The sequence below is a fragment of the Anser anser genome, assembly GCF_964211835.1.
Source record: "Anser anser genome assembly, chromosome: W".
NCBI classification, from domain to species: Eukaryota; Metazoa; Chordata; class Aves; order Anseriformes; family Anatidae; genus Anser; species Anser anser.
This window is the reverse complement of record NC_139731.1, coordinates 5,253,395-5,272,501: the sequence shown is the minus strand read 5'-3', so window position 1 is coordinate 5,272,501 and position 19,107 is coordinate 5,253,395. Positions and strand designations below refer to the sequence as shown.

General features: G+C 41.9%; 1 protein-coding gene across 10 annotated transcripts in view; it reads left to right on the top strand.

Annotated features, from left to right (window-relative positions):
* The window catches only part of LOC310888667 (homer protein homolog 1-like), a gene marked incomplete at its 5' end in the record, with an annotated part of 224,822 nt that overhangs the window by 129,926 nt on the left and 75,789 nt on the right, over window positions 1-19,107 (top strand). For 9 of the 10 annotated variants that reach the window (XR_014576048.1, XR_014576049.1, XM_083815594.1 and 6 more), the window contains 3 exons: window positions 406-537; window positions 4,830-4,922; window positions 14,893-15,035. Coding sequence is in view for 8 of the 10 variants with exons in the window: in XM_083815594.1 (XP_083671720.1) it covers window positions 406-537; window positions 4,830-4,922; window positions 14,893-15,035 (368 nt within the window). The remainder of the gene's footprint in view (window positions 1-405; window positions 538-4,829; window positions 4,923-14,892; window positions 15,036-19,107) is intronic. The other variant, XM_083815595.1, reaches the window with a different exon arrangement.

The window sequence follows — 19,107 nt, the reverse complement described above, 5'->3', positions numbered from 1 at the left end:
GGACCTGGGGGTTCTAGTGGATGAAAAGCTTGACATGAGCCAGGAGTGCATGCTTGCATCTCAGAAGGCCAACTGCATCCTGGGCTGCATCAAGAGAGGCATGGCCAGCAGGTCGGGGGAGGTGATTGTCCCCCTCTCCTCTGCCCTTGTGAGGCCTTACTTGGAGTAGTGCATCTATTATGAACAGGTGCCCCTCCCAGCTTTTGCTCCACTCCTTTTATAGAATTTATGTTAATATATGCTTTCAGAATTTTAGCTGTGATTGAATTAGAAGAAAACTGTTTTCTAGTTCCCAGTTTGTCTCACACTGATATTTGTCTACAATATTGGCAGTTTCGATTATGAGTAGCCTTTAAAAAATCAAAAACTTTTTTTTTTTTTTTTACAATTATTACTTTTTTTCAGGCAATAATAAATAGCACTATCACCCCCAACATGACATTTACTAAAACATCCCAGAAGTTTGGCCAATGGGCAGACAGCAGGGCGAATACAGTGTATGGCTTGGGATTTTCATCTGAACATCATCTTTCAAAAGTAAGTATGACCAATGGAAACCATGTGACCAGTGAAGTGGCTTAAGAATATTTTTTTCCTTCTGGTTGTATCTTGACTCAATTCTCACCACCGTTATTTACAAATAATAATAATTAAAAGAAAAAAAGGCTGTATCCATCCTTATAATATAAAAAGACAAGATAAGGTATGATCACAATATGCTTTTAACAGTGATACCTGCAAATTTTCTTTTAACTGATTGAGGAAAGAAGGGAGATTTAAACTAGTGTATGCTGTTAATGCTTTTTAGTTATTCATCTGCTAGGCTTCTCTTTTTAAAGTTGTTCTTTCATTAGAGTTTTTCATGACAATTTAAAGGAGTAGACAGTTCAGTGTTTCTTCTGTATTTAGACCTACAAAAGTTGTTGAGTCTTCAGATGCATTTTTGTCTTAAGCCACATTCACTTTAACTTTTCTGCTATGTTTTGCTAAACAAAAAACCACACTACCACCCCCCAAACACACACACAAACACACATACCAACCCTGTTGAGAAAGTAATTGTCACTATACAAGGATAAGCATCCCATTCTTTAGCTGCCCTCAAACTGATGTCTAAGAGTTTTTAATATACCCTTGGCTTAAAACTTTATATTTCTGGCTTAAAACTTTATATTTCTGTCATAAAAATAATCTGAAAAGCTACAGTAGATAATTTGTCAAAAGTACGTTTGATTAGCAGTTACTCAGATTGCTGTGATTTGTGAAGAATACACAAATCTGTTGAGAAAAATATCAATCCACAGATCTTTTCAGAAGATTATAGCGATGAATCCTCAGGGCAAACCGTTCCTATAGCATTATATCTTAATTATCAAACTGTGATTTTCATGTGAGTTAAAATTGCTGATAATTGCTACTAAAATTCATAGAGGTGAAAGGAGTTGCTGAATTAGAAACTGTGAATCTGCTGTGTATCTTTAGAGAAATCATATCTATCTCCTCTTGTCTGTCTGCTCAGATTACTAGCTCTTCTGTGCACTGGCATTGTAATCAGATTCACCAGACCACTTTTTGACACACCTACTACTGTAGGACATGAAATGTAATTTAGTGCTCAAGGTACTACTGAATGTTACCAATAGTACTGACAAATAAACTGTATTAATGTATTTATTCAGAAACCAGTTGCTTCTAGAAGTTGTCTTAAAACTTGATTCTGGAACTTTTTTTTTCTTCTGTATTTGATTTATCAGAGTCCCTAAGTGAACAACACTATTATATGTAATTTGTTTTGGAGTAGTGTCTCTGGGCCCCAATGAAATATTTCAAGTTCCAGGGAGCAAAAGACAACCTACAACCACAAAAAAAACTTAGTCTAGTGTGTGACTGATTTCAACAGGCTAATGAAGCAAATAATCAGGACAGAGAGAATAAAAGTAATGTCTTCTAATAAACTATTTATTCTCATATCATTGTCTGCTTAGCTATATCGCTCTAAACAAGCAGATGATTTCCAAAGCTTATACTAAGTGTTTGACTTTTGGACTGTTCCTTTTTGGTTCATGTGCCTTTGTCTTCATTAACTGATTAGTAGGGTAGCATGCAACAGTGGTTCTGTATGACAATTCTGTATGACTGAGAATTTGAGAAGTGAGAATATCCAACTGAAGAATAAAAGCACTGTAAACAACTTTTTATATGCAAACAGAATAAAAGAAAAATAATTAAACATTTTTTTATCTTCATTAGACCTTTTCTCAAAGTGTCAGACCACAAATTCACCTCAAGATTGTTCCATCAGGAATCAGGCAGAAGTCAGTGATACCTAAATGATGATTCCTACATTGAAGAGTATTCCTTTCACAGGATCGGGATTTCCTAGCACAGTCCCTCTTGCTGCTGTAGTAGGAGGAGCAGAATGTTCCGTAATATTCAGAGAAAGCTGAGTCCAGTTTCTCAGCTAGAATATAAGTAAGTCTGTGCTTCCCCTGCATGGGAAGAAGTGCTCCTTCTCAAGTTTGCTGCCTTATCCCTTTAGTTAGTTAACCTGATTTATTCTGAATAATTTAAGAGCATGCTAAATGCCAAAAGTGCCATCACAGGTACTTGTGAGATCCTTGTATTCTCCTTCCACAACTTTTCATCTTTTCCTTATATTATTAATCCCCCGGAGAACCCTTCTTTTCATACTATGAGATCTCATCTTTGTTATTTAGGGCTTATATATCAAAATATTGCTATGATCTATCACCTGACTGTCTCAAGGAATTGTAGTAAATTTGTAAAAGATCCCTCTACATTAGCATCATTGGCTCTTTCTCAGAATGTTATCTGTTTTTCTGTCTATTCATTATATATCTTTTTTACAGTTTCTACCACTCTGATACAGAAAATCATATTTTCTGCCTTGTATTTCTTCAGCTATTTATTCCAAACCTCAGCATCATGCTTTCCACTTACCAATCCTCTGCTCCTCAAGTCAATCTAAATAATAGGTTACCCATGAGAATTTGAGGTCTATCTACAAGTCTTAAATGAGTATCATCTAGTTCTGGTGATCTGTTGCCAATTTTATCATCTGTTCTGAGTCCTTTTTTGATGCTGGATTACTGTTTCAGCACGATATCTTTTATTTCCTTCTATATTCAGGAAACATATGCTTTTAAATAACTTGACAGCTGAAATATAGGATACTGGTGGAGAAAAATAATACTTCCTTAAGTACTAAGAGCCTACCAGGAGAAGAAGTTTAAAGACAATAAGTTTTTTTACATCTTGGATAGCAAGTGAAGTTCTAATTGAAATTAGTTGAGATTTTGTCACACAAAAGTAGCCTTCATACCTCCTAAATGCACGCAGTGCAAAACAATATCTTTGCTGCTGCTGGAGAAATTTAGAAGCTGTTGGTGAAGTTTCCAGTTTTTGCAGAATCATTTTAGTCTTTAGTTGACCATAATAAGGTCATATTCTGTATAAAAGCAGTAGCTAGCAAAAACAAATGCTTGGCTACTATAGCAATTGGTGTAATGTAAAGCTAAGAGCAATGAAGCCAAATTTTTCTCTAGCCAGAGAATTTAGGCCCAATTCTTAATAAAGTGATTTAATTTCTCAAGCTCAAGGCTGCATGCATTTCAAAACTGCTGCTTTAGCTATTTTCTAGAAGAGGTATATGTAGCAGAGAAATCAGTCTTCACAAACTTCACAGTTGAATGTACAATTCTTGAATTTAGTGTTCAGTATATGTGAGTGTTCAGTTCAATGAATCTGTTCTTTAGCTTGATTGATGTCAATGGGGATACATCAAGAAATGAACTTGACTCAGTATTCCCACTGCTGTTTTCTTAGTTAGCCATTTAAATTATAAATGCAGTTAAAATTTGGGAAGAAATTAGTATTGTTTCAATCATGAAAGAATGAAGCCTGTTAAAGTCTCTAGGCTAATAATGACTACAGTAAGCTTCAGAACCAGATCATTTATTGTAAGGAAGAGAGTAAAACCTGAATATGAAAGCAGCTGTGTAAGGCAGTTTAGCACTGTTTTTTGGTTTAACCTTGGTAGGCAGCTAAGCACCACACAGACGCTCTCTCACTCCCCCTCCTCAGCAGGATGAAGGCGGGGGAGAAAATAGGATGGAGGGAAACTTACAGATTTGAGATAGAAGCAATTTAAAGAAAGAAAAGAAAAGGCCATGCATGGAAGCAAAAGGAAAAAAATATCTATACTCCCTATCAGCAAATGATGTCCAGCCAATTCCTGGAAGCAGGGCCCCAATAAGCATGATGTCATATGGTATGGAATATCCCTTTGGTCAGTTTAGGTCAGCTGTCCCAGCTATGTCCCCTCCCCACCTCTTGCCCACCCCCAGCTTACTGGCCTTTGGGGGTGGGAGGTTAGAGAGACAGCTTTGATGCTATGTAATCACTGCTCAACAATAGGCAAAACATTGGTGCGATATCAACACCGTTATAGCTACAAGTGCAAAGCACAGCATTATATACTCTGCTGTGGGGAAAGTTAACTCCATCCCAGCCAGACCCAGTACAATTAACCATATCTGAGGTGTTGGTTTTGTTTTAAATGCTATCAGCAACAGGTTAAACTTTGCTGCATCATAATTTTCCTGTCATAAACAGAGTACATTATGTCTGAAAGGTACTGAAAGGTATGTCACTGTGTATCTCACTTAAATGAGTATCTAATAAGGAGAAAAAATTAAAAATTCTACCGACAATTTAACTTCATAAAATGTTAAGTACAGCATTTTTTTCTGCATGTAGTGTAACTACTTCACACCTTCTCTCTTTTTTTTAAACATATGTACTTTCAGTTTGCAGAAAAATTTCAGGAATTCAAAGAAGCTGCACGACTAGCAAAGGAAAAATCCCAAGAAAAGATGGAGCTAACAAGTACACCCTCTCAAGTGAGTCTTATTCTCTGATTCAAGCCTAGTACTTCATGCTTTGTGCTACCTTCTGTTTTAAGAATTCATATTGTTTCTTACACACGTATTAAAAATGAACAGGGTACTTCCCAGTTAACCTGAATCCTCAAAACAGTCAGCTAGAAGTGTCAAGAAATCTAAGAGGGTAACAAAGATTGTGAAGGGTCTAGAGGGGAAGATGTATGAGGAGTGTCTGAGGTCACTTGGCTTGTTCAGCTTAGAGAAGAGAAGGCTGAAGGGAGACTTCATAGTGGTATAAAGCTTCCTCACAAGGGGGAGCAGAGGGGGAAGCACTGATCTCTTCTCTCTGGTGAACAGGGACAGGACCTGAGGGAACGGCTTGAAGCTGCAACAGTGGAGGGTCAGGCTGGATATCAGAAAAAGGTTCTTCACTGAGAGGGTGGTCGAGCACTGGAACAGGCTCCCCAGGAAAGTGGTCATGGCACCAAACCTGTCGGAGTTCATGAAGCTTTGGACAATGCTCTCAGACATATGGTATGATTTCTGTGTGGTCCTGTGTGGAGCCAGGAGTTGGACTCGATGATCCTTGTGGGTCTCTTCCAACTCGGGATATTCTGATTCTATGATTCTAAGAATGCATTTAACATACATTAAAGAAGAGTCAAAGGTGTTTGCTTTAGAACAAAATTAGCCTTTTGTTTTGCCCATTCCTTTCTTTGAGCTTTCCCCCAGAAAATATTATGAGCAAAGATGGCAATCAGTTATATAAGTAAATCTATAGTAAAGACCTTTTGTGTTTTTTCTTATTGTATCTATGAAACGTAAGGTGATGCACTGTAAAGGACTTCATATAAGAAACATAACAAAAAACAATCAAATTTAAAACAGCAAACTATTTCTACTTATTTCCTACTGTGTAGTATTCACCTGTGAAGTGTGTTGAAGGAAGATGAGAGTCATATGTAGGTTCTGGGGGTTTATTATAGTTAGCCTATTTGTTTTAAGCAATAGTGAAGACAAAGGTAAATCTTGCTCTTAGAAGATGAAACAGTTTTAAAACTTCAGCAGGGATTCCTGAGTTGAGTAGGATTAATACAACTGATTCTTTTAAAATTTTTTTCTAGGGAATGCATCTTTATGCATTGAATCAGTGCATTTCTTGTGTGCTTTGCACCACGATATACTTCTGATCTTTGATAGAACAAGGATGGCAGGAAGTTTACAACATGCTGTCTGAAAAGGTTTATTGCCACTAGAAAGCTACATCCTTCTAAGAGAAGTCAGTGGAACAAGGACAAAAATGTACACAGTGAACCAATCTCATGTTGTTTTCCCTGGCAGGAATTTTTGCCAAAGTGCTAGGTTGGCTTTTGGTATCAAAAGGAAGCTGCTTGCTCTAGCGTAACAAGAAAAAAACAAGGTTGTCTTTTCGTTTTCTTGACTGTCCCTGAATTTCTGAAAAAATCCATAAATAAACACATAAATAATAGAAATATGTATTTCAGTATTATAACCTAGCATACATTTGGCTTTATGTGCAGTAAAGTACTTCGGCCAGGCCTGTAGTTACTCGATAGAGGCTGGGAGAAGAATCCTGGAGTGCAACTTCCTGGTCCAGGTATTAGACAAACCAACCAGAGCAGAAGCATTACTGGACCTGGTGCTCACCAATGCAGATTAACTCATTGAAGAGGTTAAGACTGGAGGCAGACTGGGCTGCAGTGACCATGCCCTGGTTGAGTTTGTGATCTTGAGGGATATGGGCAAAGAGTGAAGTCAGAACCCTGAACTTCTGGAGAACAAACTTCCAGCTTTTTAAAGACCTAACAGATGAGATCCCATGGAACACTGTCCTTATGGACAAAGGAGCTGATCAGAGCTGGCAACTATTTAAAGACACTTTTCTTAGCATGCAAGAGCGCTACATCTCTATGGGTAAGAAATCAAGCAGGGAAGACAAGAAAACCGGCATGGCTGAGCAGGACCTGCTGGTCAAATTGAGGCGCAAGAAGGAAATGCACAGGCAGTGGAAGCAGGGACATGTGGCCTGGGAAGGGTACAGGGATGCGGTCCAGATGTGCAGGGATGGGATAAGGAAAGCCAAGTCACAGATGAAACTAAACTTGGCAAGAGATGCAAAGAATAACAGGAAGGGATTCTACAGGTACATTGGTCAGAAAAGAAAGGCCAAGGAGAGTGTACCCCCTCTGATAAACGAGAAAGGTGATCTAGTAACCACAGACATGGAGAAGGCTGTGGTACTCAACAACGTCTTTGCTTCAGTCTTCACTGGCAGTCAGGCTTCCCAAGTCTTTTGTTTCCCTGAATCTGCAGATGGATTCTGGGGGAGAAAAGTCCTTCCCAGTGTAAGAAAAGAGCAGGTTCGAGACCACATAATGAAACTGAACAGGTACAAGTCTATGGGGCCTGATGACATGCATCCCGGTGTCCTGAGGGAAGTGGCTGATGTAGTTCCCAAGCCTCTCTCCATAATATTTGAAAAGTCCTGGCAGTCAGGTGAAGTCCCTGGTGACTGGAAAAAGGGAAACATCACTCCCATTCTTAAAAAGGGCAGAAAGGAAGACCTGGAGAGCTACAGACAGGTGAGCCTCACCTCTGTTCCTGGGAAGATCATGGAACAGATCCTCCTGGAAGCAATGTCAGGGCACATGAAAATCAAAGAGGTGATCCGAGACAGCCAGCACGGCTTCACCAAGGGCAAATCGTGCCTGACCAATCTTGTGGCCTTCTGTGATGGAGTGACTGCATCAGTCAATAAGGGAAGACCAACCGATGTCATCTACCTGGACTTCTGTAAGGCCTTTGACACAGTCCCACATGACATCCTGGTCTCCAAATTGGAGTGATGTGGATTTGAAGGATGGATCATTCGGTGGATAAGGAATTGGCTGGATGTCTGCACACAGAGAGTTGTGGTCAAGGGGGTCCAGGTGGTGGCTGGTGATGAGTAGTATCCCTCAGGGGGTCCATCTTGGGACCAGTACTGTTTAATATCGTTATTAACAACATAGGCAGTTGCAGATGACTCCAAGCTGAGTGGTGCAGTTCATACAAGAGAAGGAGGGGACGTCATCCAAAGGGACCTGGACAAGCTAGAAAAGTGGGCCCATGTGAACCTAATGAGGTTCAACAAATCAAAGTGCAAGGTGCTACACCTGGGTCAGGGCAATCATGAATACAGACTGGGAGAAGAACTCATTCAGAGTTCTCAGCCCTGCAGGGAAAGACTTGGGGGGTTCTAGTGGACGAAAAGCTCAGCCTGAGCCAGCAGTGTGCGCTTACATCCCAGAAGGCCAACTGCATCCTGGGCTGCATCAACAGAGGCATAGCCAGAAGGTCGAGGGAGGTGATTGTCCCTCTCTCCTCTTTACTTGTGAGGCCCCACCTGGAGTATTTCATCGAGGTGTGGGGTCCCCAGCACAAGAAATATGTTGACCTGTTAGAACAGGTCCAGAGGAGGGCCACGAAGATGATCAGCGGGCTGGAGCACCTCTCCTATGAAGAAAGGCTGAGAGAGTTGAGGTTGTTCACCCTAGAGAAGAGAAGGCTCCGGGGAGACCTTATTGCGACCTTTCAGTAATTTAAGGGGGCTTATAAAAAAGATGGAGAGCAACTTTTTGCTCAGGCAGATAATAATAGGACATGGGGTAATGGTTTTTAATTCGAAGACATGAGATTTAGATTAGATGTTAGGAAGAAATTCTTCACTGTGAGGGTGGTGAGGCGCTGGGACAGGTTGCCCAGAGAGGTTGTGGATGCTCCATCCCTGGAGGTGTTCAAGACTGGTTGGATGGGGCCCTGGGGCACCTGATCCAGTGGGTGGCATTGTTGCCCATGGCAGGGGGACTGGAACTAGATGATCTTTAAGGTTCCTTCCAACCAAGCCACTCAATGTTTCCATGTTTCTATGTTCATAGGGAAAGCAATTACTCTGCTTATCTTTTGACATGCTGTTTAAAAATCAGGATTTACATTTGACACTGTCAAATGGAGTGACTTGTTATTTGTTTTGGACAGAATTACTCAGAGGCAAGATACTTTTATCTAACAGTTGCCCAGGGTTAAAACTTTCTCTTAATCTATATGAGCTATTGATATTGTTAACTTTCCTGTATAGATTTCGCCTTTGGAGCCCTACATTTTATGTTGTAGGCAGCTATAGAAATTTTATCTTGAGGAGTTCTAGACTGCATGTTGAAAGTTGCAATTTAATTACTGCACACTTGGGAATAATTTCATATTCAGGCCTTACTTTTCAATTTGTCTTTTAGCTGTGTTGATAAGTTAGTATATTGTTCTGAAAGATACAGTTAGTGCAAGTGCTGACACATCAGCGTAATAGTCTTTACATAATGCTTCATATTAGTTCTCCAGAGAAGAAGGAGAGAAGGGAGAAGGCAGGAGGAAGAAAAGGCGGGTTTTAGTTGTGCATGATTGATTCCACAACAGGGGGAACAGAGGGTCCAATATATAGAAGGGACCCTCCTCTAAGGGAAGTCTGCTGCCTTCCTGGGGCCCGGGTTAAGGACATCACCAGGAGACTTCCCAGCTTGGCTCAACCCTCAGACTATTACCCATTTCTGGTCCTACATCTAGGAAGAGAAGAAGTGGAAATGCATAGCCCGAGAGCAATCAAAAGGGACTTCAGGGAGTTGGGATGGATGATCAGGAACTTGGGTGCACAAGTCATCTTCTCCTCCATTCTCCCCAGTACTGACAGCGACAGGAACAGAAGGATAGCATCCATTAACACGTGGCTCCGTGGCTGGTGTCATCACCAAAATTTTGGGTTCTTTGGTGACAGGAAGCCTTACATGACACGGAGCTTGCTGGCATCGGACGGGATTCATCTTTCCCAAAGGGGAAAGAGGGTCCTTGGTCATGAGTTGGCAGGGCTCATTGATTGGGCTTTAAACTAGATTCAGTGAAGGAGGGGGATATCATCAGGGATGCTGGCAATAAGGTACGGGATGACATGCCATCCCACTCATGCCAGCTGAACACCAGAGCCGGCAAAGGATGCCCAAAGCCCAGAGAGGGAACAAAGCTTAACAGGAGAGCTACCGTAGGCCCACATGGATGAGTTACAGTTGCCCCATCTGGAAAGGCAGATGCATTGAGATCCCATCTCAAATACCTCTATGTAAACTTACACAGCATGGGGAATAAACAAGGGGAACTGGAGGTGTGCATGCGGTTGTAGGGCTATGATCTCATCCCAATTACTGAGACATGGTAGGATAGCTCTCATGACTGGAATGTGGCCATGGATGGCTTTGTGCTTTTTAGGAAGGACAGGCCGGGAAGGTGTGGTGGTTTTACTCGGGTGGGCGACCGAGCTCCACCACAACCGCTCTCTCACTCCCCCTCCTCAAAGAGGAACGGGGAGAAAATACGATGAAAAGGGCTCAAGGGTTGAGATAAGGACGAGGACATCGCACAGTCATTATCGTGACGGGCAAAACCGACTCAGCATAGGGAGATAGTAAGATTTATTGCTTATTACTAACAAGCTAGAGAAGCGAGAAACAAAGGAAAGAAACCAAAAGCACCTTCCCCCCCATCCACCCTCTTCTACCTCCTCCCCCCGAGCGGCACAGGGGAATGGGGGAATGGGGGTTATGGTCAGTCTATAGCGCTTCTTCTCCGCTGCTCCTTCTCGGTCACTCTCGTCCCCTGTGCTGTGGGGTCCCTCCCACAGGATGCAGTCCTTGCCGAACTGATCCGGCGTGGGCTTCCCACAGGCAGCAGCTCTTCAAGAACTGCTCCAGATATGGGTCCATACCACGGGGTCCATCCCTCAGGAGCAAACTGCTCCAACCTGGATCCCCCACGGGCAGCAGCTCCTGCCAGGTCACCTGCTCCTGTGTGGTCTCCTCTCCACGGGCTACAGGTCTGGCCCGGAATCTGCTCTGGCAGGGGTCTTCCACAGGCTGCAGTCTCCGTCGGTGCAGGTCCACCTGCTCCACCGTGGTACTCCATGGGCTGCAGGGGGACATCCTGCTTCACCATGGTCCTCACCACAGGCTGCAGGGGACTTCTGCTCTGGCACCTGGAGCACCTCTCCCCTTCCTTCTTCACCGACCTTGGCGCCTGCAAGGCTGTTCCTCAGTCCTCTCACTCTCCCAGCTGCTGTGTGGCACAGCGGTTTTTTTTCCGTCTTAAATATGCTCTCACAGAGGTGCAAAACAACATCACTTATTGGCTCGGCTCTGGTCAGCAGTGGGGCCCTTACCAAACATGGGGCAGCTTCTAAATCCTTCTCACAGAAGCCACCCCTATGGCCCCCTGCTACCAAAACCTTGCCACGTAAACCCACTACAGAAGGTGAGGTGGTGGAGTTGCTCTTTACGTGAGTGAGCAACTGGAATGTATGGAGTTCTGTCTAGGGATGGACGGAGTGCGAGTCGAGAGCCTATGGGTGAGGATTAAAGGGCAGGCCAACAGGGGTGACATTGTGGAGGGTGTTTACTACATGCCACCGGATCAGAAAGAGGAAGTGGATGAGGCCTTCTACAGGCAGCTGCAAGTTGCCTCACGTTCACAGGCCCTGGTTCTTATGGGGATTTTAACCACCCTGATATTTGCTGGAAAGGCAATACAGCTTGGAACAGTCCAGGAGGTTACTGCAGAACACTGTGGATAACTTCTTGATGTGGGTGGTAGGTGAGCCAACAAGGAGAGGGGCACTGTTAGACCTGGTACTAACAGAGATGGTCTAGTTGGAAACGTGAAGATTGAGTGCAGTCTCAGCTGCAGTGATCACAAGATGCTGGAGTTCAAGATCCTGCGAGGAGGAAGCAGGGCAAAAAGTAGGATCGCAACCCTGGATTTCAAGAGAACTAACTTTGACCTCTTCAGGGACCTAATTGGAGGAATCCCCTGGGCCAGGGCTCTCGAGGGAAAGGGGGCCCAGGAGAGTTGGCTAATATTCAAGCACCACTTCCTCCAAGCTCAGGATCTTGGAGGGGATGCACCTGAGGGTGCTGAGGGAGCTGGCCGATGTTATTGCTAGGCCACTCTCCATCATCTTTGAAAGGTCATGGAGAACAGGGGAGGTGCCTGAGGACTGGAAGAAAGCCAACATTACTCTAGTCTTCAGGAAGGGCAAGAAGGAAGACCCAGGAAACTACAGGCCAGTCAGCCTCACCTCCATCCATGGAAAGGTGATGGAGCAGCTCATCCTTGAGGCCATCTATAAGCAGGTGGAGGAAAAGAAGGTGATTAGGAGCAGTCAACATGGATTCATCAAGGGGAAGTCATGTTTAACCAACCTGATAGTCTTCTACGATGAGATGACTGGCTGGATGGATGAGGGGAGAGCAGTGGATGTTGTCTACCTTGACTTCAGCAAGGCTTTTGACACTGTCTCCCATAACATCGTCCTGAGCAAGCTCCGGAAATGTGGGATCCATGAGTGGAGAGTGGGGTGGACTGAGAACTGGCTGGATGGCAGAGCTCAGAGGGTTGTGTTCAATGGTGCCAAGTCTACTTGGAGGCCTGTGGCTAGTGGTGTCCCCCAGGGGTCAGTACTGGGTCCAGTCTTGTTCAACTTATTCATCAGTGATCTGGATGAAGGGGCAGAGTGCACCCTCAGCAACTTTGCAGATGATACAAAGCTTGGTGGAGTGGCTGTCACACCAGAGGCCTGTGCAGCCATTCAGAGGGACCTGGACAGGCTGGAGAGTTGGGCGGAGAGGAACCTCGTGAGGTTCAACAAGGGCAAGTGCAGGGTCCTGCACCTGGGGAGGAACAGCCCCAAGCACCAGTACAGGCTGGGGGCTGACCTGCTGGAGAGCAGCTCTGTGGAGAGGGACCTGGGGGTCATGGTGGACAGCAAGTTAACCATGAGCCAGCAATGTGCTCTTGTGGCCAAGAAGGCCAATGGGATCCTAGCCTGCATCAGGAGGAGTGTGGATAGCAGGTCAAGGGAGGTGATCCTCCCCCTCTACTCAGCTCTGGTGAGGCCACACCTGGAATATTGTGTGCAGTTCTAAGCTCACCAGTACAAGAGGGATGTAGAACTTCTAGAGAGGGGCCAGTGTAGAGCCACGAAGATGATTAAGGAATTGGAGCATCTGTCTTATGAGGAAAGACTAAGTGAGCTGGGCCTGTTTAGCCTAGAGGAGAGGAGATTGAGAGGGGATCTTATCAACCTCTACGAATACCTGAGTGGACAATGTAAAGAGGATGGGGCCAAACTCTTCTCAGTGGTGGCCAGTGACAGGACAAGGCATAATGGGTATAAATTGAACCACAGGAGGTTTCATTGACATATGAGGAAGAACTTCTTTATGGTTCAGGTGACAGAGCACTAGAACAGGCTCAGGCTACCCAGAGAGGTTGTGGAATCTCCTTCTTTGGAGATATTCAAAACCTGCCTGGATGCGATTCTGTGTGACATGCTCTAGGTGGCCCTGCTTGAGCAGGGGGGTTGGACTAGATGATCTCTGGAAGTCCCTTCCAACCTCAACCGGTCTGTGATTGTGTGATTCTGTATCAGGAACTTTGGAGTTTAGAGCAAATGAACTCCATGATGCAGATGAAGTGATGGCTTCACAGCAGACTGCAGCACTTCCATGGTGCTAGGACTCAGAGATATTTATGACTAGGGGGAAGATGGATGCTTGGTAGTAGAGAGGGGAGGTGGTACCCTAGAGACATTTGATGGAGCACTTACTGTCATTTTGATCACCTCCCCAAAAGTTGCTGCAAGGCAGTGAATTGGATTTACATGACAAGGTTTTTGTCAACCAGAGTCTGAATCTCAGTTCTTTTCTTCTCTAAGCCAGAATCTGTCCACAGATATTTCTTGTGACCCTGGTCATTTCAGATTAAGACCTCTGTTAATATATGAAATTATGTGGTGAATAACTTATTCAAAACAGTCCAACTCTTTCTTCTGTGATTCTGAGCCCCTCCTATGTAGGCTATTAAGAATAGTGATTGCTTGATAGGTTTTGGTATCACAATATTTTTATAGTGCAAAGAATAGGCTGATTTTGGCAAAATGGTCATAAGCCTGTCACCTGTTAGCTTTTTCTTTGTGGAAATATGCAGTTTACTTACAAAGCTTGTGAAAAAGTAGTTTTCTGGGATGTCATTTGAATTTCTGGAACAAATATTTCAGCCATATTATGGTATCTGAATCAATATCTGCAGCTTTATTCTATTGCCAGTTGGTACTGAATAGGGAAGCTCTTTGAAGAACAGCAATTCCAGGGAAGTGTATGGAATGCTTAATAAAAAAAACGGTATAATGCTTAATAAGAAAACAAGCTGGAATCACTATGTTTTGTTCATGATTTTAGAACCACCTACTCCTTTGTTTTGCTTTAGAGAGATGTGATGTGTGATGGCACTCAAGATGATCTGTTCCATGACCTTCTCTGGCACTGAGGTCAGACTGACAGGCCTGTAACTCCCAGATCCTCCTTCCTGCCCTTCTTGTAGATGGGTGTCACATTTGCTAACCTCTAGTCAACAGGGGCTTCCCCGGTTAGCCAGGACTGCTAGTAAATTATTGAAAGTGGCTTGGCGAGCACTTCTGTCAGCTCCTTCAGTATGTTTGGATGAATCCTATCCAGCCCCATAGACTTTTGAACATTCAAAATATGTAGGAGGTCACACACTTTCCCATTGGATTATAAAGGTTTCATCTCACTCCCTGTCACCATCTTCCAGCTCCAGGGGGCTGTATATAATAATATCAGGTAAGAGAGAGAGAGCTCTATAATAAGCAGGAGGCTTGCAAATAAATCATAGTTCAGTTGTGTTTTGTACAAGATAATATGAATTTTATGGTAATATATTCCTATGAGGGATGCTGGAAATCAGTGAGCCTCACAGTAATATTGCCTAAAATTCGTATCTCATTTAAGAATTAATTTTAGTACTTATGCATATATTGCCTTCCCGAGCAAGTTGGTTTGTAACTCTAATATGTCATTTGTTTGTTTTACTTAAGGAATCAGCTGGAGGGGATATTCAGTCTCCTTTAACGCCAGAAACTATTAACGGGACAGATGATGAGAGAGTGACACCAGAAGTGATGCAGAACTCGGACTCAAGGGCTGAACCAACCCAGAACGCATTGCCATTTACTCATAGGTACAGATTCCATTCCCACATTCTGATAAAGTGATATCTGTCTCCTTCCTTGTTAAAGGAACCTTCTTCCATATTGTGGCTTCTACCTAGCACAGTTAAGAATTTAATTATGTGATTTAAAAAATAATAATACAGGACTGGCTTTCATATTTGCAATATAATATTTGTCCCCCCCTTGCCCCCCCCCCCAAAAAAAAATAGTATGAGGAAATCTCTTAGAATGAGATTTGGGGGTGGCGGTATGTGTTTTTTATAGTTTAATCAGCTCAGTGTGAGCACTTGAACACTGGTTAGTGTAGCTGTCCCTTTAACAGGAAACATTATTTCAGTGTCTGACATCTTAGTAATGGTAAGTGCTTCATAGAATATGCCAGTTAAATTATTTTTGCATGTTTTCTTTAAATGATAACATAGGATCAGCCTTTCAGTGATGAGTTGTGGAAAGAAAAGGGACTCTTACAACACTTCTGGATTATACAATTTAAAGAAATCTTTAAGCGAACACTTTTCTGTTGGCTGAAAAGTTTTTTCAACTTTTTTTCAAAACATGAGAAATGTGCAGTTCTGCTTCAGACTGAATTATACTTTGGTGCACTAGGAATTCTGTACTCCATTGCTCTTTATGAAAACTAGGACTTTTTATTTAATCATACAAACCATGAACTAAGTTGGATATATCTTGCCTATTAGAAACTGTAAATGGGACACTCAGTAACACACTTTATGTACTAAGACTATGGAGAGCAACATAAATATTTAATTAACTTAGAGTAAAGCTAGAAATACTTTTTTTTAATAATATGATCTTGATAGAGTTTAAATAGTTTAAGAGCTCTTGATCAAAGGTTGGGGAACACTGGGACCTTGGATAGTTCATGCAAATAATTCGGAATGAGCAGAGATGGAACTGGAATCCTTCAAGACTTCTCATTTTTTGTAAGAGAATAATACTCTTAAATGTACCCAGAAAAAAATAATTTACATGTTCAAATGAGAAAAAGTTGATCCTTTTCATTAATTTTTTACAAGTGATTGTGTTTATTTTTATACTTTTACTGTTAGCAGTGCATCTATTATACGTTTAAGAAGCGGTGCTTTGTAAGAGGGCTATGTGCATGTTGAAGGAGTATTATAGATGCTGCACATCCATCAGTGTTCTATAAAGAGTTCATTTAAACTTGTTTTTGTGTTAGAATTCTCGGTATTTTTGTGAAAAGTAGTTATGATGAAGTCCACACTCTAGCAGTTGTTTGTTTAAAAAAAGATAGCTGCAAGATTTTCCATTTCTTTTTGCATACGTAAATTTGTTTTCTGGTATGCCAATGCATTAACTACACTTTGCTCTGCATTTAGCATGACTGAAAATATTTTTGAAACTACCCAGCTGTAATTTTGGATGGTGTAAAATAGAGGTTACAAAACTTACATGCATTGCATTTTTCTATCTACTTCATTTATGCAAAGTGAGTGCCTGGTCTTAGTTTATTGTCCGGTTATATACCACTAGCTAGAATAGGTCTTCTGACAATCTCTCTGTGTTTAGAGGGTCACTTCTTATGATGATTCTCAAAAGACCAGAGTTTTGTCTTGCTCATGGTAGCCTCAAGTTAGTGAGCTATTACTGAAGAAAATCCCATTTTTTAAAACCCTTTGAAATTAATTGAATTTTAGGCTAGATAAGGTTTTTGTTATAAATAAATAAAAATGTATATAGGCCACTCTTATTTATACTGACAAGCTCAACTGAGGTCATTTATAAATTATTTATATATTATTGAAAATGCTTTTGAGAGCTGACAATTTTTTCATATAGAAAGAAAAGCCTTTGTGCGTGTGTGTGTTTCCCTCAATCAGAGGGGAACTGCTATTCAAATATCTATATATACCAAAAGATACCAGTTATTTCCCAGGCACAATTACGCTTTTCAAGTTGATGGCAGAACTTAGTTTGAAAATCAGCTACCTTGACTGGATTTAATTGTTAGCTATAACAATTAGGCTCTCTAAAATGGCAGTATATAACACATGCATGAAAGCGATGGAAACTGAAGCCTTCAGGACTGTGTTAGTCCTGTCTAAATGGACATGTTTTTGAATAGGCATTTCTTAATGTTAAGTGGGCAACTAGGTAGACATACCTAGTTGCTTGTGCTGACTGGAAGGGTGTTTTCTGAAGGCAGTTTGCTTGCCCCTGTTTTATAAAAAAACAAAAACAAACAAAAAAAAACACTCACTGGAGACTCACTGGGTTTTTCATGTGTCAGGGCTACGAAAAGCGATTGTGCACCTCCTTGTTCCCTGCCCTTTTGATGCTATTGTGTGTTGGTGGCACTTTGTGTTTGATGGAAAGGAGTTGCTGCACTGAACCCTTTCCCTGTGCACCCTGGTAACTCCTGCCAATCACTGAGCCTCTTCCTCCAGCACCCTGTGTTTCAGCAAAGGGAAAGTTTATCCAGTTCTTCTGGGTGAGGAGGATAATGCTGGAAGGGCATGTGAGTGTTGTTTTGTGCGTGGCAATGCTTTTTACATATTCACCTTTATTTCTGGAGATGTTGATCAAATACTAGGTGCTTTTCAAAAGAAAATATTGTATGGTCTTCCCTCCAATGAGTTCATCTATAGGGGACATGAGAGTTACTGAGGCTGGCTACGCTTCACTGAAATAACACTAGCATAGCAAGTTCATTCCTTCCATAAAAAAGAAAGGTATATTCTGCTCTGGTGTGACAATGCAAGCTTATCCAGTGAAGGTCCAAAAGGAGTGGTCCTCAGTGTAGGCTGGAGCATAGGGAAGGCACATGTGGGGCCACCCTACAGGAGCCTGGCATGTGTGGGGAAAGGGTTGGAGCTTCATGGGCAGGACAAAGTGCCACAGCACCACATGGCCTGGATAGTTAGTGAGGTGAGAAGCGTGTTGCTGCTGAGAGAGTCAGCAAGCTCAGCTGAGTGCAGGTGCCTCTGCAGCAGAGGACAGGGGGTAAAAGTTTGAAGGGGGTTCTTACCAAAACAGTGATCAGGGGAAGGTGTTTTCATGTCTTTGTATGAACTGGAAGAGTTTGATAGGAGTTAACAAGGACAGAAATCAGAGGAGCAGAGGTCACGTTTTAGTCTGCATCTTACTAGTTGTCACTTTTAATCTGCACACCTGAAAAATGTTCAATTTAATTTTGCTGTAACACATCCTCTCTGGCCAGATATGTCCTCTTCTGCAAGCATTATCCTCTGCATTTTGTACGTCTTAGTGTAGGCAGTTGGGCCTCTGTTATTTCAGCAGTGTTAGACTACTTCGGTATTTATAGTTATTTTCTGACCATTTATACCCAGAAACTGAATAAAAGCATTACTTAAGTCACCAGTGTTGTTATTAGAACTTTAATTTCTAATTGTTTCAATAAACAATTGTAAGTATTGAAATGAACTTTCTCTAGTATATGTCTACAATCCCATTCATATCCCATGAACGGAGTAAAAGTCAGTCTAGTTGCTTCAGTTTATCCTTAACTGGAAAATCCTAAAGCTGTTCACAAGCAGTGTGACTCTACTCAACTGCTCAAGAGACAAGGATATTAAACAGTTATGAACCTTGCACAGAAAGATCAACTCTTGCAATTAAACCTCTTGCCTTTTTTAAAACTAGCTATGATGGTTAATGTTGAATTATGAATTAATATTACTTGGGAACTTGCACTTCCTGTAATATAGTATAGCCTGAGCAATGCTCTTATTATTAAATGTTGCCAGAAAAAATGAAAATAAAAAGTAGCCCAAGCCTGACATTAGAATTTAAAAAATCTTGGCTGAGACACTGATCAGTCATTTTCTGAACGATGGCTAGTCCAGGAAGGCTTTTTTTCTAACAAAAGCTAGTTAATCAAATCTAATATTTAAACTAATTAATATTTTTCAAGTACATATTTTCTTTCTTAACTAAATCTTAGTCTCCTCAAACTTTTTTTTTGCAATATTTTCTAAATTCTGTAACTGTGATTTTTTTTCAACAATGACAAAAAAAAAAAGTTGACCATAAAATGGGGTTTGGAGAGAAAGGAAAGGTTGCTAAAAAATTTATAAT